General features: G+C 53.1%; 1 protein-coding gene and 1 long non-coding RNA gene across 6 annotated transcripts in view; one reads left to right on the top strand and one right to left on the bottom strand.

The window, feature by feature from the left end:
• CFAP46 (cilia and flagella associated protein 46) overlaps positions 1 to 26,961 on the bottom strand; it is a 215,699-nt gene that overhangs the window by 56,002 nt on the left and 132,736 nt on the right. The window contains exons 33-42 of the mRNA XM_055093516.1: positions 26,006 to 26,154; positions 22,606 to 22,704; positions 20,705 to 20,837; positions 18,956 to 19,102; positions 13,460 to 13,660; positions 12,911 to 13,017; positions 11,618 to 11,794; positions 10,303 to 10,501; positions 3,575 to 3,763; positions 2,695 to 2,883 (exon numbers count right to left, since the gene is read on the bottom strand). Of these exons, the coding sequence (XP_054949491.1) occupies positions 2,695 to 2,883; positions 3,575 to 3,763; positions 10,303 to 10,501; positions 11,618 to 11,794; positions 12,911 to 13,017; positions 13,460 to 13,660; positions 18,956 to 19,102; positions 20,705 to 20,837; positions 22,606 to 22,704; positions 26,006 to 26,154 (1,590 nt within the window). The remainder of the gene's footprint in view (positions 1 to 2,694; positions 2,884 to 3,574; positions 3,764 to 10,302; positions 10,502 to 11,617; positions 11,795 to 12,910; positions 13,018 to 13,459; positions 13,661 to 18,955; positions 19,103 to 20,704; positions 20,838 to 22,605; positions 22,705 to 26,005; positions 26,155 to 26,961) is intronic.
• On the top strand, positions 169 to 22,544 carry LOC129393258 (uncharacterized). 5 transcript variants are annotated; one of them, XR_008620053.2, is made up of 4 exons: positions 169 to 1,906; positions 2,642 to 10,231; positions 17,978 to 18,102; positions 20,838 to 22,544. It is a non-coding gene; the product is annotated as an uncharacterized LOC129393258 (long non-coding RNA). The 5 variants fall into 5 exon arrangements; XR_008620052.2 differs by lacking the exons at positions 17,978 to 18,102; positions 20,838 to 22,544 and adding an exon at positions 11,704 to 11,916 and having other exon boundaries at positions 174 to 1,906; XR_008620051.2 differs by lacking the exons at positions 17,978 to 18,102; positions 20,838 to 22,544 and having other exon boundaries at positions 242 to 1,906; positions 2,642 to 5,168; positions 10,167 to 11,103.

Raw genomic sequence — 26,961 nt, forward strand, 5'->3', positions numbered from 1 at the left:
GAATCCAACACATTCCCAGGGGGCTCTCGTTCCTGTCCTTTGGAAACACCTTTCCCGGAACCAGCCAGCACTGAGGCCGAGGCATCCACCAGCCCTCAGGGGCCCCTGGTCTGGCTGAGACACAAGCCCCACCTGGGTATAGGAAGCCCTGGCAGCCCCTGAAGAACCTGGGTTGAGAGGGAGCCCCCTGGGTTTTCGGGACACAAGGTATTGCAGCGCCAAATCTGTATATGCACCCAGTGATCAGGCGTCAAAATAAAGAAAACACTGATAGAAATGGAGAAGGAGTGATGGACATGTCCCCGTTCCAGTAGGCTGCCTGAATGCAGGCAAAAACCGGCAAGCACGCTGGAGGCAGGGCAGCCGTGGCCACCGGACATGCACGGAGCCTGGCCCCTTTCTCGACAGAGCACACGCCGTTGAGGCGTGTGCAGAACATTTACCAAAACCAACCAGGGCTGCACCACGTGCAGCCACTGCAGAGTCCCCAGGACCGAGACCACTCGGTGTGTTTTCAACCACCAGGACATTAAACAGGAAGTCAGTCATGAAAATAGACCCATGAGAAACAGTCGCCTTGAAATTAAACAAGATACAATCATCAAGTCAGTCAAACAAGAAATTGCAATGGAATTTATAAAACGGACTTAGACAATGAAAATACTGAGGGAAGAGAAAAGGAAAAGTCAGTGAGGCCGACAGCCAAGGCTGGTCTTTGGAGAAACAGCCTGAAATGTCACAGCCACAGGCAGAGAGAGAGCTGCCAGGCAAAACCAAGCTGCGGCAGCACTGGTGAGCGGGGGGGAGGGAGGGCAGCAGAGAAGCCTTCGTTCTCCAGGTCATCAGCCGGCTGCCAAGGAAAGTTTCCTCCCCTTTTCAGGCATGAACACGGTGGGCTCCGAGGGAACCTGCATGGGTTGTGGGAGGGGGTGGGGGCTTATCCAAAACACACCCACAGCTGCGCAAACAAGAGAGGCGCGCTTTGTGCTCCCTAAAGACACACCCGCAGCGGCACAGATAAGGAAGTCACAAGAACAGCGAGAGAGACGAGCGGACTTTCTTATCAAAGCGTTTGGATTCAACTGTGAAAACGGCAGCCCACTTGGGCCCCCTCTCCGCCGCAGAGAGCTTTTTTCTTTCACTTATTAAACTTTCGCTGCAACCTCTCCCTGTGTCCACGCGCCTTCATTTTCTGGGTTGTGAGACGATGGACAACGAGCTCGGATAACACCTTAGACAACGTGACCAGCAACCCTAGACCGTCTCAATCCTACGTATCAAAACTTGGGAGACTAAAATGGGGGTTAGAGGAAAAATACAGCCTTGAATACAAGAAAAAACCCAGAAAAACCTTGATTTAAGCTTTGATTTCAAGAAGCTGGACAACAACATAAATCATATCTAAGGACAGCAAAAGGCAGGTACGTCCCGGCCTGGCCTGCATGGGGCGGGGGCCGCGGAAGACCCCTGCGCCCTCCACACAGGACTTGACGTCTGCTCTGCCCTGGCCCCTCCTCGCTGGAGCACCATCAGCAGCCTTCACGGATGAGGACGCAGCTCACAGGAGGCCCCGCCCACCCTCGCTTCTGGTCCCCGCCCACCCGCTACCCGAGCAGGCCAATGGAGGCTGGTTGCACGCAGAGCCTCGATTCCATCAATTCACTCGAGGTACATCAAGTCCTGTGCTAGGTCCTGAAGACGCAGGACAGACATCTCAGGGCCGACCCAGGGCTGCACGGCACCTGGTGGGGGGGTTGCCCTGGGCATGGAGCCAGGCACATACGGCGTGGTTGCTCCAGTCCCTGAGGGCGTCTTCCTGAGGAGCTGGTGTGTGGGGACGAGCCCAGCTTCTCTGCTGGGGCAGGTGCCTTCCGGGGGAGGAGCTGGCATCTGCACAGGTGTTTAGGTAGGTGACCTGGGGGCTTGCGTGGCTTGTAGGGGCCATCACCAGGGTCCTGAGGGAGCAGGTCACTCCTGCAGCTGACTCAGCCCTGCTGGGCAGCCTTGCAGCCTTCTGGAGAAGGGTGGGCCCTGGGCTGAGAGTGAAGAAGGTCCCGACCGCCCTTCTCAGAGCCACCTGGGCACGGAGGCAGCAGCCTCCCTGGGCTGTAGGGGGTGGGGGATGGAGGGGAGCCAAGGCTGCCCAGGGCTGGCCCTGCTGTGCACTGGCATGGGGACCATGGCGCTCGGTGCTCAGGCCCACCCTAGGCCACTCCTGCAGCTTCTGAGCTCCCCAGGTCCCTGTGCGGGGCCTGGCCAGAGCCGCTGCTGCGGGACACACCAGTTGCATTGCTCCACGCTCGCCAGCGCAGGGCTTGATTGGGGTGGGCTGCGTGCTGGGGCGGGCTGCGTGCTGGGGCGGGCTGCGTGCTGGGGCGGGCTGCGTGCTGGGGCGGGCTGGCTCTGTGCTGCTGCGGGCCGACCCAAGTGCCCGCCTGCCCTCCCTGCCTACTCCACAGACGCTGTGGTTCCCTCCCAAGTCTGTTCCGGAAGGCCTGAGTTTTGCCAGCCCCATTTCTTCCCTCACGCCTACTGCCTACATTTTTCTCTCTTCCTGGGGCCATGCCCTTCTTAATGGAGGATGACACGATTTGTCTGCTACAATCACAGGAGTCCCAAACACTTCGCTTGTGTTTTTCAGGCACGGGTGACTGGTGTCGGAGCCAGACTTGGGATAGAAGCAAGAGCACCTACCGAGGGGCCCTCCTCCCAGTAGCAGGCAGGGCGCACAGGGTCAGCTTGCATGGCCAGCAGGTGCAGGGCCCTCCCGGCCAGGCCCAGGAGCCGGGCGCGGATCTCCACACAGCCCACACTCAGCGGCTGCAGGCTCCCCAGCTGTGCCAGTGCCCCGTGTGCTAGAGTCCGCTTCAGTGTGAACCATTGCTTCGAAAAGACAGACACGTTACAGCTGCCACCCCAAGGGCAACTGCCCACCCTGCCGAGGGGACCCAGTGAGCCCACCCTCTGCTGTCCCCTGTGGGTGGGGACACTGGGGAGCTCTCAGAAAGCCCTGCCCCGCAGGGAGGGTCTCCGGGGCTCTGGTGTAGGGGTCACAGACGTCTGCTCATAGAACCTTAATTCAGAGCTCGCTGACAAATCAGTTTTAGGCCCGTCTTTGGTCCATTTATACTTATGTAAATTAATTTGAGTCATGTTTCATGAAGTCTCAGAAAACTTAAAATGGAAGAATGTATATTTCCCTCAAAACATTCTACATATTCAACTTTTTTTTTTTTTACCAAAATGGAGTCCACCTCTATTGAGCTCTTTAATCCACATATGCATTAATTATTAATACGAATTAATTAGTCAGAGCAAATTCATGAGTCGGGAAGGGCAGCTGTGGGTCATATAGGAAACACCCCTGCAATGGGACCTCGATTTCATGAGCCAATTCAGTCTCCTCAAATGGTGAGACAATGCCCGGGACCTCCCCCTGCTGCAAGAGGTCCCCAGCTGACCCGCACCGCCAGGTGCACAGTGGTGGAGACGGCTCCTGCTGGAACGGGGGTCCCCTCAGCTGCACTGTGGCCTGGCGCTCCCTCCACCGGGAATCTGTGACCCCAGCAATTACCAGGCCAACGGAAGTGTAGTCACTGGTGTTCTGCAGATAGTCTGCCAGCAGCTTCTCCAGGGACCCCTGCTCACTCTGCTGCCCGTGGGCCTCCTCCCAGATGAACTGGAGCATGTCCAGAGCCATTTCCACGAGGCCGAGCTTGAGGCGCGCCAGCTTCCTCATCAGGGGCGTGTTGACGTTCTGCAACTGAGGGGGTCAGGCGTGCCTCTGAAGCACGGAAGCTTCTGGTAAGCCTGAATCTACATCCCCACGACTTGGACGAGGCATAACCGACATAAGAAACTCATAACAAACTGAGCAGATCTACAGTGGAAAACTGACACACTTTGATCACGAATACACCCGTGAAACCATCACCACCTTCGAGATAATGCAGTAGCCCTTAACCCCAAATCTCTTCGCGTCCCCTCGTGTTCCCTCCCGGTCACCTAGCTGCCTGCCGGCACCCTGCATTCCTTGGCATTTTCCAGAACTCTACCTAAGTGGACGCGCACAGAGTGCAGTCTTTCCGTCTGGTTCATTTTCCTCGGTGAAGTCACCGTGAGACTCCCCCACACGGCTTCACGCACGCTCCTTCCCTCTCACAGCCGGCGTCGGTGCACCGTGTGCACGTGCCACACCCTGCTTATCTATTCAAATATTTTATTTCCAGTTCTGGGGCTACTAAGAATAAAGCTGCTGCGAACGTTCATGTGCAAGGTATCCTCAGATCCTGATCCACAGATGTGGTATGTTCCTCCATTTACTTAAGAATTCTCAGATCCTGATCCACAGACGTGGTATGTTCCTCCATTTACTTAGGAATTCTCAGATCCTGATCCACAGACGTGGTATGTTTCTCCATTTACTTAGCTATTCTCAGATCCTGATCCACAGACGTGGTATGTTTCTCCATTTACTTAGCTATTCTCAGATCCTGATCCACAGACGTGGTATGTTTCTCCATTTACTTAGGAATTCTCAGATCCTGATCCACAGACGTGGTATGTTTCTCCATTTACTTAGACATTCTCAGATCCTGATACACAGACCTGGTATGTTTCTCCATTTACTTAGCTATTCTCAGATCCTGATCCACAGACGTGGTATGTTTCTCCATTTACTTAGACATTCTCAGATCCTGACACACAGACCTGGTATGTTTCTCCATTTACTTAGGAATCCTCAGATCCTGATCCACAGACGTGGTATGTTTCTCTATTTACTCAGCGATTCTCAGATCCTGATCCACAGACGCGGTATGTTTCTCCATTTACTTAGACATTCTCAGATCCTGATCCACACACATGGTATGTTTCTCCAGTTACTTAGGCATTCTCAGATCCTGATCCACAGATGTGGTATGTTTCTCCATTTACTTAGGAATTCTCAGATCCTGATCCACAGACGTGGTATGTTTCTCCATTTAGACATTCTCAGATCCTGATCCACACACATGGTATGTTTCTCCAGTTACTTAGGAATTCTCAGATCCTGATCCACAGACGCGGTATGTTTCTCCATTTACTTAGACATTCTCAGATCCTGATCCACACACATGGTATGTTTCTCCAGTTACTTAGGCATTCTCAGATCCTGATCCACAGATGTGGTATGTTTCTCCATTTACTTAGGAATTCTCAGATCCTGATCCACAGACGTGGTATGTTTCTCCATTTAGACATTCTCAGATCCTGATCCACAGACGTGGTATGTTTCTCTATTTACTTAGCGATTCTCAGATCCTGATCCACAGACGCAGTATGTTTCTCCATTTACTTAGACATTCTCAGATCCTGATCCACACACATGGTATGTTTCTCCAGTTACTTAGGCATTCTCAAATTCTGATCCACAGACATGATGCGTTTCTCCATTTACCTAGGTATTCTCAAATTTTTCTCAGTTATCTTTTGTAGTTCTCAGAGTACAAGTTCTCACATTTTTGGGACAGATTTCATTTTTAAATGCTGTCATAAAATTGTTTTAAAATTTTTAATGTCTGATTATTTCTAGCATGTAGAAATATACAACTGATATCTGCATATTGTTCTTATATCCTGCAACCTTACTAAACTCAGTAGTAGTAGCTTTATTTTTTGGTGGATTGCATATGACTGTGTACGCAGACAACTATGTTATCTGTGAATAAAAACAGTTTCATTCCTTCCTTTCCAATCTGGATGCTTTTAATTTCCTTTTTTCCTGCCTGACTCCATAGGCCAGAACTCCCATGTCAGCACGGAACACAGGTGAGAAGAGGGCACATCCTCGTCTTCGTCCTTATCGAAAGGGGGCATCAGTCTTTCTCCCACAATTGTGACGTTAGCTCTAGCTTTTTCATAGATGTCCTTTATCAGGTTGAGGAAGTTTTCCTCTATTAATTGTTTGCTAGGAGTGTTTACCAGGAATGGGTGTTGAATTTTGTCAAATGCTTTTCCTGCATCCACAAAGATGATCATATGGTTTTTGTTAGTTTTGAAAAAATATGGTAAAATTAATTAATTTTTGAATGTTAAACTATTCCTGGGGTAACCTTGGCTTGGTTATGATGTATTATCCATTTTATATATTGTGGGATTTAATTTGCTAAAATTTTGCTCACAAGGAATGCTGGTCAGTAGCTTTTTGTTGTTGTTAATGTTTTTATCTTGTTTTGGTATCAAGGTAATATTCGTATCATAGAAAAAGTGGGATGTATTCTCTCCTTTTCAAGTTTCTAGAATAATTTGTGTAGAACTGGTATTATTTTTTCTTAAATATTTGGCAGAATTCACCAGTAAAGCCATCTGGGCTTGACGTTTCCTTTGTGAGAATGCTTTTAATTACAAATTAAAAATTTAAAATATATAGGGCTACTCAGGCTATCTCTTTCTTTTTGAGTGGGCTTTGGTAGTTCATGCTTTCAAGGAATTTTTCCATTTCATCTAAGTTGGCAGACATATTAGCATAAAGTTGTTTGTAATATGATTCCCTTATCCTTTCAATATCTGTAGAATTCATGGAGAAATTGTGTCTCTCATTTCTGATCGTGGTAATTTATGTCATCTTTTTTTTCTGATCCGTCTGACTAGAAGTTTTTCAATTTACTGATCTTTTCAAAGAACTAGCTTTGGTTTCATTACTTTTCTCTTTTATTTTTCTGTTTTCTATTTCACTGGTCGATTGCCCCTCAGATCTTTAATTTTTATTCCTCTGCTTATTTGGGAACTGAGTTTGCTCTTTTTATAGTTTTGTAAGGTGCAGGCTGAAGTAATTGATTTGAATCTTTTCCCATTTCTCCTACAGGTGTTTAGTGCTGTAAATTTCCATCTCGGTATTGAATCGGCAACATCTTAAACACTTTGATAGGTGTTTTTTAATTCCCTTCAGTTCAAAATACTTTCCCCCTTGATTTCTTCTGTGGCCCACAGTTATTATGACATTTGCTATTTATTTTTCAAATCTTTGGCATTTCGTGCATACATAGCTTTCTGTGTTTTGTTTTGTTTTGTTTTGTTTTGTTTTGTTTTGAGATGGAGTTTCGCTCTGTCGCCCAGGCTGGAGTGCAGTGGCGTGATCGCCACTCACTGCAAGCTCTTCCCCCTCAGGTTCACACCATTCTCCTGCCTCAGCCTCCCGAGTAGCTGGGATTACAGGTGCCCGCCACCATGCCTGGTTAATTTTTTGTATTTTTAGTGGAGATGGGGTTTCACCATGTTAGCCAGGATGGTCTCGATCTCCTGACCTCGTGATCTGCCCTCCTCAGCCTCCCAAAGTGACGGGATTACACGCGTAAGCCACTGTGCCCGGCCAGCTTTCTGTTTTTTTTAATTGAGGTAAAAGTCACATAACACAAAATTAACCGTTTAAAAATATACAATTCAGTGGCACCTACACGTTCACAACATTGTGCCACCATCATCTCTAATTCCACGACATTTTCATCACTCCAAAAGGAAACCCCTCGCCCATTAAAAAATCATCCCTCATCCTCCTTGCCCTGTTTCTATGGATTTATCTATCTCTCTGTTTCTGATTTCTAATTTAGATTGTGGCACCAGTACATATTTTATATAACTTAAATCTTTTAAAATTATTGAGACTTGTTTTATGGTCCAAAATACAGTCCATCTTGAAACATATTCATGTGCACACAAAGAGCATCTTATTCTGCTGTTGTTGGGTGAACGTTCTAGAAATATCTTCAGGTCATATTGGTTGGTAGTGTTGTTCAAATTCAAATCCTCTAGTGATTTGCTGATTTTCTGGCTACTTACTCTATTAATACTGAGAGAGAGGAACTGAAATCTGACTGTAATTGTAGAGTTGTCTATTTCTCCGTTGCAATTTTATCAGTTTTTGCTTCATTGATTGTGAAACTCTGTAATTAGCTACAGAAATGTTTGCATTTATAGCCTCTTGACTGGTTGAGCCGTTTGCACTATAAAATGAGTTTGTTTATCCTTGGTAATATTCTTTTTTCCAAAATCGGCTGTGTGTGTTGTTAATATAGCCACTCCGGCTTTCTTTTCATTAGTGTTAGCATGGTACATTTTTTCCATTCTTCCCCTTTTAACCTATTTATGTCTTAATATTTAAAGTGGCTTTCTTGTAGGTAGCCCATAGTTGGGTTTTGCTTTTTTATATAATCTGATAGATTCTGTTAACTGAGGGTGTTCTGATTATTTAAATTTCATGTGATTATTCCATGATTAGGTCTAAGGTTATCATCTTGCTGTTTATTTTCTGTTGGTCTCACCTGTCCTTTATTCTTTTTCTTTTTTCTGCTTTCAGGGGGACAAATGAATACTTGTTATGATTTCCATTTATCTCCTTTCTTGGCTCATGCAGCATACATCTGTATTCTGGTATTTCTGTGGCTGTTTTGGTATGTAGTGTATGATATCACTTCACGCAAAGCATAGAAACCTTGCATTTGTTACTGACCTCCCAATCTTTATGCTATTGTTGTCGTACATTTTTACATGTTAGAGACCCCATGCTACATTGTTATCATTGTTTAAGCAGCCAATTATCTTTTAGAGTGATTTTTAGAAGAAGAATTGGACACAATTTCCCCTGGAGTTTACGTGTTCGAGGCTCTCCATGCACCTGTGTGGATCCACACTTCCAGTGGGTGTGGCTTCCTTCTGCCTGCAGGACGGACTCCAAGAGCTCCTGCAGGGCGCAGCCACTGAGGACGCCTTCCTTCAGCTCTCGAGTGTTTGGAGAAACATCTTTATCTCACTTTCATTAAGAATCATATTTTCTGGGTACAGAATTCCAGGTTGGCAGTGTTTCCTCTCAGCCTTCACAGAGGTCCCTGCGCTGGGCTCTCAGCTACACTGCTTCTGCGGGAAGCTGCGCCATTCACCTCTGCCACTCTGCACACAACACGCAGTGCTCTCTGGCTGATGCTAAGATGCTCTTCTTGCACTGGTGTTAAAGCGTTTGGTTATGGTGTGCCCTGATATAGTTTCATTCCTCTTTCTAGTTCTTGTGCTTGGGACTCATTCAGCTTCTTGGATCTGTGGGTTTGTATTTATTTTTATCAAATTTGGAAATTTTTCAGTCATTAGTTATTCAAATTATTCTGTTCATTCTACTTTCTCCTCTTCTCCCAGGATTCCAATTACACCTATATTCGTGCACTTAAAACTGTGTGACTTTAATTTTTGTTCAATTTCATTTTCTCTTCATTTTTAAAAGTTTCTGTTGCTATGTCTCTAAGTTCTCCAATGTTTTCTCCTGCCATCGTTGTCATTCACCCCACCTGGTGCCTTCTTCATCTCCTGTGTTGTGGTTTTCACCCTGAAAGTTTGGGTTTTCTTCCTTTTACATCTTCACCATTTCTACTTAACTTTCTGAACATATAGAATACAGTGATAACTTGTCTTCCAATTATAATATCTGTGCCCATTGATCAATTTGCTTTTGGTTGATCAATTATTCTTCCTATTTTCCTGCTTTTCTATATGGCAATATTTTATTGGTTGCCAGACATTTGGGCTTTGTCTTCCTTTGGGGTCTGGTGGGCATTTCTGCATTCCTGTATGTGTTCTTCAGGCTTGGGCTCTGTTCCGGGACAGTTATCTTCTCAAAGGAAATAGCTGGGTCCTTTCAGGTCTGCTTTCTAGGGTCTCTCAGGCAGGTCTGGAGCGGGGCTCACCCAGGCCTAATGACCCCCGACTGAGGCAAGGCCCTGTGTCTGCTTTGCCCGATGCCCCAGGGATCATGAGGTTTTCCAATCCGGCTGGTGAAGTAGGTGCTGTTCCCACCCTAGAACCCTTTTGGGTGGGTTCTTCCCCAGCATGGGGTAGCTTCCTCTCAAGAATGTGCTGATCAGTCCTTGGTAGGACACTCTGGGGCCTCCCCCGAAGGTCTTGGGGTTTTCTCTCTGTGCAGCCCTCTCCTGCCCTCCCCTCCCCGGGGCTCTGTCCCATGAGTGGCAGTGCCTGGCTCTCCCCAGGCTCTCGGCTCCATCCTGTGACTCAGGTCACCAGCGGACTCCACCCGAGCCGCCGTGGTGAGCTCGGACCTTAGCTCGGAGACCACTGCCTGTCATTGCTGACGTCTAGTGTTTTCAAAATCTTTGTTTCATACACTGTTTGTTTTTTCGTTGTTTCAGATGGGGGAGTATCTGGTCCCTGTTACTCCATTTCAGCTAGAAGCAGAAGTCAGCTGGCTTGTAAGGTAAGTTACAGTGGGGTTTATATCCCGGTGGGAGTGACCCAGTGTGCACAGGAACCAGGACACCTGCTTACGTCTTGAAGTGACAATAGGCCCTGGACGCTGTGAAGCCTCCCTTCTTCCTCAGCCATGGCGCCCTGGGCCAGGCCATATAAGCCCTGGATGCTGTGAAGCCTCCCTTCTTCCTCAGCTACGGCACCCTGGGCCAGGCCATACGCTTCCAAGTAATAGGCAGTTTTTTGTTCTTCATCTTTCTCGTTCTGGGCACGTAACCTTTATAAGACATAAGAATGGAATTTTAAAACATTATGTTATTATTACTAAATGTTTAATATGTCATTTTCTATCATACTGTGTATTTTATTAGTGCTTAAAATGATGTTTTAAAATAGCTAACATGTAAAGACATCCTCGATACGTCTTAGAGGTTTAAGAAGCTGGAATAATGCAGTATGTACAGTGTATTATGGTTATAAAAATTAAAACTGCGCTTGAAGGAGATTTGCTGAAGCAATTCCACAGCATCAGCTTTACCCAGCGGGCTGGGTCTGATCAGCTAACTGAACTTCTGCAAGGACAATGTACGACATCCACAGTAACAGACACGGCTCAGGTCAGACCTTGTGGTGGGTTATGCTTCCCTCGCGCAGGCTTCTACACGCCCGCACTGGGCCCGCCGTGTCGAGACGCTCGCGTGTGGACAAGTCCGGGGGCCATAGGTTGGGGGCAGGGAGGTGGGCGGGGCCAGGGAGGCTTTGCTGGGGGCGGCCCCAGGTTGGAGGCAGGGCGGTGGGCGGGGCCAGGGAGGCTTTGCCAGGGTGGGAGTGGCTGGCAGCTGCTGTGGTGGGGACGGCTGGCATCAAGGCTGTGCTGGCCCTGCCCTCGGTGGGAGCAGCCCCTGAGATGCCGCCTGCGGCCGCGCTACAGAGCCATGCAGGGCAGGGCCACCTCCTGAGGTCAGGGCCCTGCAAGCAGCTCAGGGCTGTGCTCGGGATGTGCGCGTGTGACCTGGGCCTGGGCACGTGTGTGCAATGCGCGTGTGCCTGTGGCTGGTGGGGGTGGGTGGTGCTGTATGTCTGTGCGTGTCTGCCAAGGGCTGGAGGTGCAAGGCCCAATGTGGATGCCCTCGAGGAAGGTGTGGGCAGCCGCAGGGCTGGGGCCAGAAGGAGGCCCTGTCGGGGCAACGGGGGCTCCCCCGACGGGGAGGGCTGGGCATGTGATCAGAACGTGTGAGTGAGGCGGCAGCCGAGAGCTTCCCAGGGGAGGGTCCTGTGGACCCCGCGGGGGTGCAGCCGGGGTGAGCCAGGCCCAGAAGGCAGGATGGCGCTGGGCGTGTTGTGTGTGGGAGAAGCAGTGACTCCCGTGCAGGGGTCGCGGAGGCAGCCTTACCTCTTGATCTTCGCACGCTCTAGTTTTACGTCAACACAATTCTCTTTGCAGCCATAGTCGATAAACTTTCTCTCAATTTCCAACAGGCCATCATCCATCTCTTTCAGTAGCAACGAGCACTCTGTGGGTTCAGTGACCGCTGAGTGCTGCGCAACTCTGACCCGCAGGCTCAGGCACCTGACGGAGGGACGGTTTGGGGCCTGGAGTCAGAAGCCCCAGGGCCGCGTCAGGGCTTGCGGCTGGGCTGCCGCTGTTCTCCCCAGTGTTCATCCAGGGATGCTCGGAGAAACGCTTTCGGAGCATTTCTCGAAAATCAACATCATATGGGCCTCATTCTGTGATCGCATGTGATAAAATCAGAAACTCACAAGCCCCACCCCAGGCACTGTATCCAGGCGGAAATTCAAAAACCCTCTCCTACTTGACTCACTAGTGGAACAGAAACCCACGTTGAAGCGTTGGGCTGTTCACACGCTGCAGCTGGGGGGCCCAGGGCAAGGTCGGGAGGGAGGCAGAGAGCACAGGCATGAGGCCGCCGCCCCGGAGCAGCCACAGCAGGGCCCTGGGCTGCCCTCGCGCCGATGCAGGGAGCTCCACAAAGATGAAGCAGAACACAAGGAAAGCCTGAGTCAGGCAGAAATCCGTGTTGCTGGGGTCTGTAAACCAAAGCCAGCTCCTTGAAAAGGTGCGCTGCGTTGGAGCCTGTGATTCTGATTTAGAAGAGACGGCGTCGCCATCCTGGCCGACATGGTGAAACCCCATCTCCACTAAAAATACAAAAATTAGCCGGACATGGTGGCACGTGCCTGTAATCCCAGCAACTCGGGAGGCTGAGGCAGGAGAATCACTTGAACCAGGGAGTCGGAGGTTGCGGTGAGCTGAGATTGCACCACTGCACTCCAGCCTGGGCGTCGATAAATGGCAAGGAGGGAGGCGTGCCTGCCACAAGGGTTTTGTGAAAGCTGTAAGAACACACTCCCTACAAATTTATACCGACACACCACAGACTTAGAGGAAAAGGTTTCCCAGGCCCTTCCCAAGGCCCTGAAGTTGACTTTCTAAGCCAAACAGACGGGACATGTGGATGGAAGGTCCACTTCTCAAAGAAAGTCTGAAGCAAGCTCAGGAAACTTCTGGAGCTTTCTGGAGCTGCACGGAAAGCTGTGGATATGTGGCCCCATGACGTGGGTCTCTGAACTTGCATAGACTTGACGTATGGCACAAAAATTGCAGATGGAAAAGAGGAAACCACAGCTTTCACGCTAATGAACAGTGTTTCTTACAAAGAGTTACCTGGCTTCTAGATCTGTGATCATGAATTCCAGTAAAGGCAATCGGTTTGGTCTTTCTTTCTTGAGGATCTTGAAGGCATTGATGAGCTTCTGAAATATGTGACACACCTGAGGACAGGCAGGGGTGGATACAGGTGTGTCTGAGGACAGGCAGGCATGGATACAGGCCTGAGGACGGGCGGGCAGGGATAGATACGGGCCTGAGGACAGGCAGGGGTGGATACGGGTGTGTCTGAGGACAGGCAGGCATGGATACAGGCCTGAGGACGGGCGGGCAGGGATAGATACGGGCCTGAGGACAGGCAGGGGTGGATACGGGTGTGTCTGAGGACAGGCAGGCATGGATAAAGGCCTGAGGACGGGCGGGCAGGGACAGATACGGGCCTGAGGACAGGCGGGGGTGGATACGGGTGTGTCTGAGGGTGGGGCAGGGATGGATCCAGGCGTGTCATCAGCGGTCTGCCAGGCAGAGCCCCATAGACGCCCTTCCTCTCCACCAAGCACCTGGCCCGGCACCCGACATGCAGCCCCAGGTCCCCGTGCCTCTTACCGTAGCTTCCCTTCCTGAGTGTTCCATGGACAAGAGCGCCTCTGCCAGGGTCAGAGTGGAATTGTACCAGAACTCCTCACTTCCGCCCAGGTGCTGGGCCTGTGCGATCATTTTCTTGGCTTGTCCATAGTTTTTCTCCTTGTTGGCCAACTGTGCGAGGACGAGCAGGCACTGGGCCTCTGCACAAGGCTCATCCAGCTCCTGAAGGAGAGAAACTCAGACATGCTTGGGTTCCTCTACAGATGTGTGCAGGCAGGGAGACAGGAGCAGGCAGAGAGAAGGAAGAGGGAGACAGAGAGGCAGAGACAGAGGAACCAGGTGAGGGGAAGACAGGGCTGCTCACGCTGGCAGCGGAAGGGTGGGGCCCATGGCCGCCCTCGCACTCCCTGGCAGGACTTGCAGTGCCACCCGGCTCCTGCCCCCCTGTGGTTCCTCGAGTGGGACGCCCGCCTCCCCGCCCTCCAGAGGTTTCTCTGGAGTCAGCACCAGCTGCAGCGCGCATGACTGTATCTCATTCCATTTAATTATATTTCAGTGAGGAGCTGACGAGCGGAATCGGCGTTCAGGGAGGCACAGCCCCACTCTGGCTGGTCTTCGGGGGGATTTGTCTCTCTCTGCCTGAGCTGAGCGGCAGGAAACTTCGTCCCCGGAGCCTCCTGGGGCTCCTGCTGGCCCAGTCCTGGCCCTGTCTTTTAGGGGCTCCCGCTTGGGGCGAAAGGCTTTGGGACAGCCACACCTGGACACGGATGCTGAGCAGCTCAGAGCCTCCCAGAGCCCGGCCTGCCCATCCGGGGGCCTGCAGCCAGGGAGCTGGGCAGCCACATGATCTGGGACAGAAATACAGGGCAGACTGTGCTAAGAACAGAGAGGTGCTGGTCAGAGGGTGAGGAGAGGACGGGAGCGGTGGCGGGAAAGCCGGTCCCAGCTGCAGGGCTGCCCGGGTGTCTTCTGCAGTGGAAAGGCAGCGTCCTGTTCCCATGTATCACTTTCTGGCCAAACAAGAGGCCCTGTGTGCTTGTTTGGACCTGGGCAGGCCCCTCCCAGGTGTAGCTGCAGGTGTGGGGACAGAGGGGAGGGTGGGCTGATGAGCTGGGGCTACCCGCCGCCAGAGAGCAGGTGTCCCAGCTGCTGAGGGCTCCATCTCTGGCCGTTCCATGCATTTAGATGCCCAGGACAAGGGAGGGGCCCCAGCCACTAGGGAGGCATGCCCCAGTTGTGCCCCTGCCCGACACAGGATCCACCTGGACGCCACAGCCTGCATGAACCTGGGCATGGCTGTGACCGTCAGACGGCGTAGGCAGGGCCTGGGTCCATAGCAGCCTCGTGGGCAGTCAGGTGGCCTGAGGGTAGGCAGGTGGGCGGCTGGGCTCTGTGGAAGGGCATTCCTGGCCTCTGGACCAAGCCTGGCAGGGGGCTGCAGGCCTCTGAGGAGGGAAGAGGGGGAGGCCCTTCGTGGCTGGGCCCAGAGAGCAGGGCTGGCAAGGGTCCAATGGGGCCGGGCCCCTGCGGGGCTTGTTGAGGGCAGCTACAGTGGGCCAGAGGCCGGCGACAGGGCGGGCAGGGGCTTCCACATGGAGAGGAGGAGGGTGCGGAGGTGGGACAGAGCTTGGCCGGGGGTGAGGAGTGCCCAGAAGGCAGGGAGAGGACAGGGTGGGTGGGGCGGGGTGCGGGGTGCGTGAGGCTGATGCCAGGGTTTCCAGTGCCGACACTGAGTCGGGGGGGCAGAGCCCTGTCCTGAGGAGTGGGCAGTACAATAGCAGTCACAACCCCCAAGGCAGATGTTTCCAGCCTGGAGACCTCTGAGGTCGGCGGGGGTCTGAGTGCTGAGTGCTGAGGCTACAGCGGGAGAGCCCAGGGGAGGTCAGACCCCCGAGAGACAAGGCCACTGTGTGGGTGGGCCTGAATGGGGAGGGGTGCCACCAGCAGGACGGAGAGAGCCCCGCGGAGGAGAGACCAGGGTGGAAGGGCAGAGCGCACTCCCGTCACCGGCCTGGGGGAGCAGGTTCAGGAGAGGCTGGAGGGGGACGGGGCGGCCGGGCTGCACTGGCTGAGGGTGAGGAGGGGCGGGAGGGGAGGGCAGCACATGGAGGCAGGCTTTCTGTGGTGTGGATGTGGCTGAGAAGCCAGGGTGAGCTGAGGGCAAAGTTGAGGACAGGAGGTAGGAGGCCTTTAGGCAAGAGGGCGGGAAAGATCAAGGAAACAAACAACTTCCTGTCAGAAGCGCCTGCTGTGAAACAAAGTCCCTGCAAAACAGCGGCTGCAGGAAGGAAGGTGGCGACCCCGCATTCGCAGGAGTCCAGCACCCATCACGTCTGTCCTGGGGCTGGGCTCCAAGGTCCATGGTGGCCCCGGGTATGAGGCAGGTTCACTCCCCAAGTCCCAGAGCTCAGGACCACGGAGGCCCCGGCATGCGGCAGACTCACTCCCTAAGTCCCAGGGCTCTCACTACCTCCCACTGCCTCCCGACCCCGGGGTGAGGGAGACTGGGCCTCTGCCCACCTCGGGGGCTTGACTCTTGCCCCGGGAGCTCCCAGGAGCTCTTCCACACCTCCAGCCCTGCGGCCCCAGCAGAGGCTGGCTCTCTCCTGTGGCTGCGGCTAAAAGAATGCTGCACCCATGTATGTCCCTTCCATAGCTGTCCACAGCATCCTCAGTCCCTTCCTTGGACAAGCTCCCTTTTGACCCTGGTGTGCACACACCCGTCTCTGCTATCAGAGACCTGCACACACCTGTCCCCAATGCCTGAGACCTGCACACACCTGTCCCTGCTATCAAAGACCTGCATACACCTCTCCTCACTGCCTGAGTTGTGCACAAACCTGTCCCTGCTATCAGAGACCTGCATGCACCTGTCCCCCTTCCTGAGACCTGCACACACCTGTTCTCAGTGCCTGAGACCTGCATGCACCTGTCCCCCTTCCTGAGACCTGCACACACCTGTTCTCAGTGCCTGAGACCTGCAAACACCTGTCCCCCTGCCTGAGACCTGCACACACCTGTCCCCCTGCCTGAGACCTGCACACACCTGTTGTCAGTGCCTGAGACCTGCACACACCTATCCCCCTGCCTGAGACCTGCACACACTTGTCCCTGCTATCAGAGACCTGCACACACCTGTCCCCCTGCCTGAGACCTGCACACACCTGCCCTCAGTGCCTCAGACCTGCACACACCTGTCCCCCTGCCTGAGACCTGCACACACCTATCCCCCTGCCTGAGACCTGCACACACTTGTCCCTGCTATCAGAGACCTGCACACACCTGTCCCCCTTCCTGAGACCTGCACACACCTGTTCTCAGTGCCTGAGACCTGCAAACACCTGTCCCCCTGCCTGAGACCTGCACACACCTGTCCCCCTGCCTGAGACCTGCACACACCTGTTGTCAGTGCCTGAGACCTGCACACACCTATCCCCCTGCCTGAGACCTGCACACACTTGTCCCTGCTATCAGAGACCTGCACACACCTGTCCCCCTGCCTGAGACCTGCACACACCTGCCCTCAGTGCCTCAGACCTGCACACACCTGTCCCCCTGCCTGAGACCTGCACACACCTATCCCCCTGCCTGAGACCTGCACACACTTGTCCCTGCTATCAGAGACCTGCACACACCTGTCCCCCTGCCTGAGACCTGCACACACCTGCCCTCAGTGCCTGAGACCTGCACACACCTGTCCCCCTGCCTGAGACCTGCACACACCTGCCCTCAGTGCCTCAGACCTGCACACACCTGTCCCCCTGCCTGAGACCTGCACACACCTATCCCCCTGCCTGAGACCTGCACACACTTGTCCCTGCTATCAGAGACCTGCACACACCTGTCCCCCTGCCTGAGACCTGCACACACCTGTCCCCCTGCCTGAGACCTGCACACACCTGTCCCCCTGCCTGAGACCTGCACACACCTGTCCCCCTGCCTGAGACCTGCACACACCTGTCCCCAGTGCCTGAGACCTGCACACACCTGCCCTCAGTGCCTCAGACCTGCACACACCTGTCCCCCTGCCTGAGACCTGCACACACCTGCCCTCAGTGCCTCAGACCTGCACACACCTGTCCCCCTGCCTGAGACCTGCACACACCTGCCCTCAGTGCCTCAGACCTGCACACACCTGTCCCCCTGCCTGAGACCTGCACACACCTGTCCCCCTGCCTGAGACCTGCACACACCTGCCCTCAGTGCCTGAGACCTGCACACACCTGCCCTCAGTGCCTGAGACCTGCACACACCTGCCCTCAGTGCCTGAGACCTGCACACACCTGTTCCTCTGCCTGAGACCTGCACGCACCTGTCCCCAGTGCCTGAGACCTGCACACACCTGTTCCCAGTGACTGAGACCTGCACACACCTGCCCTCAGTGCCTGAGACCTGCACACACCTGTCCCCCTGCCTGAGACCTGCACGTACCTGTCCTCAGTGCCAGAGACCTGCACGCACCTGCCCTCAGTGCCAGAGATAAAAGTCTGAACCTCTCAAGGCTTTTATGGGCATCACTGACTTTTAATACCATTCTAGGACCCTCTTTTTCTGGAGTTTTTCTTCAAAACAAGCGACAGGCTGTCTGGTTCTGTAGCTCTGCCTCACCCTCCCAGTGAAAGCAACTCTAAAATCTGGACAGAAGATGTCACCATGTGTCTGAGGTGAGTTTGGAGGGCAGTCAGTGCTGGCAAAAACTGGCAACTACACTCTGCACAGAGAAAAGCACCTGTGGGCCTCCATCCATCTGGCTTTTTCCTGGGGCTGCCATCCCTGCCGGGGGAGTGCAGGCGCCCAGGGTGAGGAGAGGAGGCTGCAGCTGGGGCTTCCGTTGCTGAGGTTTGCAGGGCCAGTCCCAGGAGGAGGGGCCGAGGTGAAGGGTCCGAGGTCCGTACTCCCCCTCAGGGCTGTCAGCTGGGCTTGGCTGCTCAGGGCAGAGCAGGATGTCACAAAGCCTGGCAGCAACCAGCTAAGACCAAACAGGTGCAGCGCCCGCCGGGGAGACGGGGCCTCAGCAAACGTCCCAGGGCTTTCGCTGGGGACCGTAAGGGTCCCATCCAGGGAGTGAGAGCAAAACAAACAAAGACCAGACCAGGCCCGGATTCCTGGACCCAGGCGGCCCCACACACGATCCGCCTTCTAGAACAAAGTGGCGCTTCTGGCAGAGACACCCTCTGGGGTTCTCCAAGTTCTCGTCCAGCCTCAGAAGGTAAGAAACTGACCGTGGCAGGAGGCAGAGCGGAGCCACTGACACCCAAGAGAAACGAGAGGTTGCAGAGACCCACAGCAGGTACTGGAAATAGAAACTTCAGCAAACTGTGAGTGGCAGAGCAAAAGACGGACAGACAGAGGACGCACAGGACTGACTTCCCGCAGAGAGCTGGACCCAGACAAGAGAGGCACGTGGCCCTGCTAGAGCTGAACGCTACAGCCCAAGCTTCTGCCCGCGGTCCCTCCACTGTGCACAGTGCGCTGGGAGCGGCTGTGGATGGTGATGGGCTGGGAGGGGCTCCTCACCTGGAAAGCCAGGTAAGCCTCCGACAGAAGCAGCCGTGCAGGCTGGTACAGGTTCATCTCCAGCAGAACTTCTGCCTTCAGCATCCACAGGTGGGGAAAGGACGTCCCATCCAGGTCCCTCCCGGTCTCCCCATTCATCTTCAAAATCTGTAAGACACCGCAGCCCCAGGCGGCACGGTCCTGACACTTGTGACCTCTGAGTCTCACGGGACAGGCTCTGGCTCAGGAGCCGTCTGTACCACACAGGGAGCCACACCACACCCAGGGCTCCCTGCTGGCCTAGGCACCATGGGCGCCTCGCAAGCTCCCCGTGTGCCCCAAGGCCAGAGCTCAGGCCTTTGCCTTTCCCCCGACAGGCCTCCTGCACCCTGTGCACCTCTCTCTTCTCACGAATCCCCTTGCAGCCAACCAAGCCCACCACTAGCCATGCAGAGCCTTTGCTACTCCACACACACACATTGGGGTGTAGGACCCCTTGCCCCACCTCCTGCTGCCGAACAACCCTGGGATCTGGGCCTGCCTGCGGCTGTGCACCCGGCCTTGCTAGGGCGCCCCGGGTGTGGGCCGGTGGCTGAGCCCCTGCACTAGGATCTGGGCCTACCCCGCATCCCCCCAGCCTCTCCTCGCTAAGCAGAGCCCCCGGCCTGGGGCGGTGGCTGAGCCCCGCCCTGCTGTGTTCTGCATCCAGGTCCTGTGCTGAGCCCCTGTCCTGTCCTGACTGCCAGGTCACAGGAAGCATGGCCTTTGCCCCTCCATGGTGCTCCCACGGTAACTGCGTTTTGGGTTAGGAGCCAGGCTGGTCACCTTCCTTTATGGGCAAATGCAGAGGGGTGCTGTGCTCTCCTGCTGAGGGAAACCCAGGTGGTGGGAGAACCAGTTCTGTCAGATGACCGGGACCTCCAGGCGGAGCCCCCTCTTCATTGCCCCCACCTTCTCTCAGCCTCTGCCCAGGCGCCCAGCAGGCCTGTTCCAGGGAGGCCCGTGGTGCACATAAAGCTCATCTTTCCCGGGGAATTCCAGGGCCCACGGGAGGAGAAATCACTCATGGGAAGCCCCTCGCACACTGACACACAGGCCGGCCCCACACAGACACACAGGCCGGCCCCTCGCACACTGACACACACACAGGCCGGCCCCTCACACACTGACACACACACAGGCCGGCCCCTCGCACACTGACACACAGGCCGGCCCCTCACACACTGACACACACACAGGCCAGCCCCTCACACAAAGACACACAGGCCGGCCCCTCACACACTGACACACACACAGGCCGGCCCCTCGCACACTGACACACAGGCCGGCCCCTCACACACTGACACACACACAGGCCGGCCCCTCACACACTGACACACAGGCCAGCCCCTCACACACTGACACACACACAGGCCGGCCCCTCACACACTGACACACAGGCCAGCCCCTCACACAAAGACACACAGGCTGGCCCCTCACACACTGACACACACACAGGCCGGCCCCTCGCACACTGACACACACACAGGCCGGCCCCTCGCACACTGACACACACACAGGTCGGCCCCTCGCACACTGACACACACACAGGCCGGCCCCTCGCACACTGACACACACACAGGCCGGCCCCTCGCACACTGACACACACACAGGCCGGCCCCTCGCACACTGACACACACTGACGCCTGGCTCAGCTGCAGCCCTGCATGGCCACGAGGCACCGGCGCCCGCTGGGCTGCGGGTCAGAGGGATTCTGGACGCTGAGGTTACCTTGTCCTTGGCTTCCAGTGGTTTGATCTCCCCCGGCTGGACGGGAAGTGTCTGCTCATTCAGTGCTGGCAGGCTTTCTTCTAATAAAGGCTCCTTATTTTTCTCTTTTTTCAACGCGATCTCTTTTCTGCAGCTAATGCGAGGAAAACAGACAATACGCAAGAGCCACATGGCCACGAAAATGTCCCTTCACGAGTAACCAAAGAAACGCAAACGAAAACAGCCACAATTACATTCTTCACGCGAGTGTTTACAAAGATTTTTTTAAATCCTCAGGATCTAACGGCACATCTGACTCCCAAATTTGTGTCCATCACTGGTTCTCTCTTCCAAACTCCAAAGTCATGTCCAGCTGCTGTTTGACAGCCTGACAGGTGTTTAATGAGCATCTCCGACTCCATCTCTCCGGCGTGCCCAGCCCCGGCCCCGCTGTGCCTCCCGCGGGCACCCCCACCTGAAAGTTCGGAACCAACTACAGGTCCCTGGGTGGGCTCCTGCTCCCCGCTCGGCCTTCCCGCGGGGTCTTCAAGGTGTCTGCTACCTTCCCCTTCGCTGCTCCACCTGGCCCCGGCCACGGCCCCTAGCTGTCCCGCCTTCTCCTGTGCCATGAACACCAGGCCCTGGCCATTTGCCACACCACGTCCAGAGAGGTCCTTTAGAAGACAGGCCAGCAGGGGGTCACAGCAGAGGTCAAGACCCGGCAGGCCCAGCCCCAGGGCGTTTTCGTCCTCTGACCTCTGACCCTCTCCCGAGGCCTGCACGCCCCTCTGCCCAGGCCTCCCCGGCCACGCGCGTTCCAAGTCGAGGCCCCCCTTGCCGCCGAGACGTCACTGCTCCCAGCACACCACACCGCGCTGGCCACCCCACATCGCGTTGGCCTCTGCCATCTGCCACCCTCCACGGCTCGTAAACAAATGAACAGCAGGGAACCAGGACCCTATGGCCTCCACAACTCCTTTGCTCCAAAGTTATTTTAGGGCTGTGAGGACAACCGGGCCAAAGACCAGGTTCCTGGGACACTGCTCCACGTCCCTTATACCAGGAGAGTGTGGACACAGTTCCAATGTTCAGCCGGGCTGCACAGATAACTCATGGTGCACAGATAACTCACGGTACTGAAAAATGCAAAGTTCACATTGCAGGTGAAGGCTGGTTACCACAGGCCGCTAAGTGAAAGGGTATAGAGAGCTTAATTCCACTTTCACCATAACAGCATCTGTTTCGATGTAACGGGGAAATGGCCGGAAGAGCATGAGTGAAAATACGAACAGGGTTATGCTGAATGATGGGGCCAATCGTGAGCTTTATTTTCCTCTTTCTTTTATCTACATGTTCTAAGATTTTCACTATAAAATGTATCACTTATGTAATTTTAAAAAGTATCTTGTAAAAACTAATAAAAACAGAACCGTATACAATCATAGCACAGAAGTATTTCTGAGATGGTCTCTACATCTAAAAGTGATTCGCTACACTAACGAGAGTTAGTTGTTACACAGCCTGATGTTAGTAAACTTCAACAGCTCTGAAGTGAACTCCTGCCTGAAGGCTGCCGGAGACGGGAGTGGCCTGACCGAGCACTGCCTCAGGACCCGGCGCCCAGCACCCAGCGCCCAAGGGTCCAGGGCCCGGCAGCCAGCCTTTCTGTCCTCCGGGGAGGGGCTCGGGCCACCCTGGGGAGCCCCCCTCACCGCCCCTCCCTCCCTCTGTGAGGAGCGCCTCCCCACAACCCACCTCCATCACGACCCAGGAGAACCGGCCACAGCCGTGTCCCCCAAGTGCTCACTCTCCCCAGAGGGGCAGGAGTCCAGGGAAGAGGGTGGCCGCGCAGCTGGCTTTCACCTGGCCGCACCAAGGGCGAGACTCAAACCCCAGGCGGCGCAGGGTGGGACTGCACACACCTGGCCTGCTCCAGCTCGCTGACGTACACCTGCCCGACCGCCTCTTCATGGCGCGCGGCTGCTTCTCTCAGCTTCAGCTCGGAGCACGCGTGGGCGAGGCTGCGGGGAGTGTGGCCGAAAGAGTCAGTGTTGCACGGGCGCAGAGGGAGCCAGAAACCAAGCTACTAGTGTGCTTCACAGAAAACGGCCAACTAACACATCGAGGCACACTTGGATGGTATTTTCAATCATTTTTAAAGGTAAGCGAAATTACTAGGGAAAAGTGCCCGGTAGCTCCATCAAATTTCAGGTGGGATTCTTCTCCCGCTCCTTCACAGATCTCGTGCGAGGCATTATCTGTTGCCTCCTGGACGCCGTCCGAGGAGAAGAGGAGGCCCTCAGGTGGGCTCAGCACCCACCACAATAAGCAGAGAAGCCACCACTCCTGTTGAAAACCCTATTCTTGTAAAATGCTTTCAGGCAAGCAGGAAAGTTGCACAGACACCAGGAAGCATCCCTGTGCGGGCCCCGGTGGCCCCTCTTGGCCCTGTGACCACACCTGCTCCAGCTTCCTCTCCCGCGCCCGCCCCTGGGATATCTGAGCAAGCTAAGGATGCAACTTGCAGCCTTTCTCCCGGAGCCTTCAGGGCGCAGGTGCCTCCATTTATCAAACTGTGCTGTATTGCGCTGCTCAGATGTTGCATATTTTACAAATTGAAAGTCTGGGGCAGCCCTGAGCGACCAAGTCCATCGGCGCCATTTTCCCACAGCACCTGCTCACTCGGTGTCTCTGTGTCACATTTTGGTAATTCTCAAAATATTTCAAACTTTGTCATTATTATGATTGCGTTACGGTGATCTGTGTTCAGTGATCTTTGCGGTTACCATTGTAATTGTTTTGGGGCACCATCAGCCACGCCCATATGAGACAGTGAACTGAGTCGATAAATGTCCCGTGGGCTCTGATTGCTCTGCGGCTTGGACACTCCCCCATTTCTCTCCCTCCCCTTGGGCCTCCCTATTCCCCAAGACACAGAAATTTTGAAATTAGGCCAGTTAATAACCCTATGATGGGCTCTAAGTGTTCCAGAGAAAGGAACAGGCGCACGTCTCTCACGTTAAAGAAAAGCCAAAAATGATTCAGTTCAGTGAGGAAAGTGCATCAGAAGTGGAGACAGACTGCAAGCTTGGCCCCCTGCACCAGTTAACCAAGTTGTAAGTGCGAAGGGAAAGTTCTGAAAGGAAATGAGAAGCTCCTACAGGGAACATATGAATACAAATGACGAGAAGGTGAAGCCGCCTCAGTGCCGGTATGAAAAAGTTTCCGTGGTCTGCTCCGAAGATCAAACCAGTCACAATATTCCTTCAGGCCGAAGCCTCATCCAGAGCGAGGCCCTCACTCTCTTCAATCCCATGAACGCTGGGAGACGTGAGGAAGCTGCAGAAGAAGTTTGAAGCGGCAGAGGTGGGCTCGTGAGGTTTCCGGACAGAAGCTGTCTCTGTCACATAAAAGTGCCAGGTGAAGCAGCAAGTGCTGATGGAGAAGCTGAAGCCAGTTAGCCGGAAGATCCAGCTAATAAGAGCATGGATGGTGGCTACGCTAAACAACAGATTTCCACTGTAGACCGCACAGCATTCTATTGGAAGAAGATGCCTTCTAGGACTTTCAGAGCTAGAGAAGAAAAGTCAATGCCTGGCTTCCAAGCTTCCAAGCACAGGCTGACTCTCTTGCTAGGGGCTAACGCAGCCGGGGACTTTGAGTTGAAGCCAATCCTCATTCACCATTCTGAAAATCCCAGGGCCTTTAAGAATGATGCTCAATCTACTCTGCCTGTGCTCCGTAAGTGTACAACAAAGCCTGGTGACAGCACATCTGTTGACAGCATGGTTTGCTGAATATTTAAAGCCCACTGTTGAGACCTACTGCTCAGAAAAACAGATTCCTTTCAAAATAGTACTGCTCATTGGCAATGCTTTGGCCACCCAAGAGTGCTCACGGAGATGTACAAGGAGACGAATGCCTTCTCAGTGCCTGCTAACACCACTGCTAACACCGCACCCATGCAGTCCATGGATCAAGGAGGCATTTCGACTTTCAAGTCTTACTATTTATGAAGCACATTTAATAAAGTTATAGCTGCCGCAGAGAGTGATTCTTCTGATGGATCTGGGCAAAGTGAATTGAAAACCTTCTGGAAAGGATTCACCATTCTAGATCCCATTAAGAACATTCCTGATTCATGGGAGGAGGCCAAAATAGCAACATTAACAGGAACTTGGAAGAAGTTGATCCCAAACCTCATGGATGACTTTGAAGGATCCAAGATTTCAGTAGAAGGAGCTACAGATGTGGGGGAAATAGCAAGAGAAGTAGAATCAGAAGTGGAGCCTGAAGACGGCACTGAATTGCTGCAATCTCAAGAGAAAACTTGAATGGATGCGGAATTGCCTCTTATGGATGAGCAGAGAAAGTGGTTTCTTGAGATGGGATCTGCTCCTGGTAAAGATGCTGTGAACACTGGAAATGACAAAAGGGACCTAGAATATTCCATACATTGAGTTGATAAAGTGGCAGCAGCATTTAAGAGACTGACTCCAATTTTGAAAGAACTTCTGCCATGGGTAAAATTCCATCAAACATCATTGCATGCTACAGAGAAATCTTTTGTGAAAGAGTTGATCCATGTGGCAAATTTTATTGTTGTCTTATTTTAAGAAAATGCCAGCATTTTTAGCATTTTTAGTACATACATTTTAAATGGATGTATGTACATTTTTTAGACATAATGCTATCACACACTTAATAGACTACAGAATAGTGTAAACCTAACTTTTATATACTCTGGAAAACCAAAAAATTCATGTGACTTGTTTTAATGTGATATTTGTTTTGTTTTGGAACACAACCTGCAATATCTCCAAGATATGCCTGTATTTCCTTAAAACAAGAATATTCTCCTAAGGATCAGGTAGAAATTTTAAAATAAAAATATCATATTTTATCTTTTAAATTTTTAGTAACAGCATCATGCTCTGTTGCCCAGTCTAGGGTGCAGGGGCATGATCATAGCTCACTGCAGCCTCCATTTCTTAGGCTCAGGTGATCCTCTTGCCTCAGCCTCCTGAGTAGTTGCGACAACAGGTGTGTGTCACCATACCTGGCTAATATATTTTTTAAATTTTTTGTAGAGATGGGGTCTTGCTATGTTGCCCAGGCTGGTCTCAAACTCCTGGGATCAAATAGTCCTCCCGTCCCAACCAAAAATACCATTTTCATATTCAAATATTTTTATTTACTTGGTGTTCAAGTCCCAGGGACTTTATTATTTACACAGTCAACTACAGAATTAATACCTTAACATGTTGTTTATTTTTGTATTGCTTTGGGGAAATCACACTCTGAAAAAGGAGCTGTACCCACCGAAGGTGGTAGAGATCCGACAGGCCCTTGCTTCCCACCACGGAGTCCGAAATCAGCACCCCCAACTGCAGGACGGGAACCGTGAGTTCGTGCAGGCACATCTTCTGCAGGGCCTTGACCAGGTGGTCCAGGAAATACAAACTGTATGTCTACATGGACACATAACACACACAGGAGGTCACAGGAGCGGGTGTAGACCACAAGCATAAGGGTCTTTCCTCAGAGAACTCCCTCCCTCCCCATGCCAGCACATGTCTGCACACAGCAGGTGCTCAGCGCGTGTCCGCACACAGCAGGTGCTCAGTGCGTTTCTGTGGGATGGATGGAGGCTGTGCTATCTTCCTTCCCTCTTCCACTCATGGGTTTCATTTTGTCACGTGATAATCTTTGTGAACATCAGCACCCAAGTATGAAGATCCTCACAAGAAACACACCCTTATGTGTTTGTTTCATTTTTCCACTAAAAACTACTGACTCATTAGAGACAGAATTTCTTTGTGTGCACACACAACCACTTACAAATTTAATATATAGAGAAGAGCTAATGCTTCCTATGATGTTGGACTTGGTTTGTTAAAACCATTACTCTTGAGTGGGAAATTAGGAAAGTTGGATGACCTGTTGCAAAAATGTACTTCTAAGAACTGGAGGATAATCAATATCCAAAGAATCACCAGGCCGAGATCTGGAAGTCAGTATGCATCCAGGGACACAAGCCTGGCTATCAGGCACTGAGGCATCCAGTGACACAAGCCTGGCTATCAGGCACTGAGGCATCCAGCGACACGAGCCTGGCTGTCAGGCACTGAGGCATCCAGGGACACGAGCCTGGCTATCAGGCACTGAGGCATCCAGGGATATGAGCCTGGCTGTCAGGCACTGAGGCATCCAGGGACACGAGCCTGGCTGTCAGGCACTGAGGCATCCAGGGACACGAGCCTGGCTGTCAGGCACTG

The sequence above is a fragment of the Pan paniscus genome, chromosome 8 (genome assembly GCF_029289425.2).
Source record: "Pan paniscus chromosome 8, NHGRI_mPanPan1-v2.0_pri, whole genome shotgun sequence".
NCBI classification, from domain to species: Eukaryota; Metazoa; Chordata; class Mammalia; order Primates; family Hominidae; genus Pan; species Pan paniscus.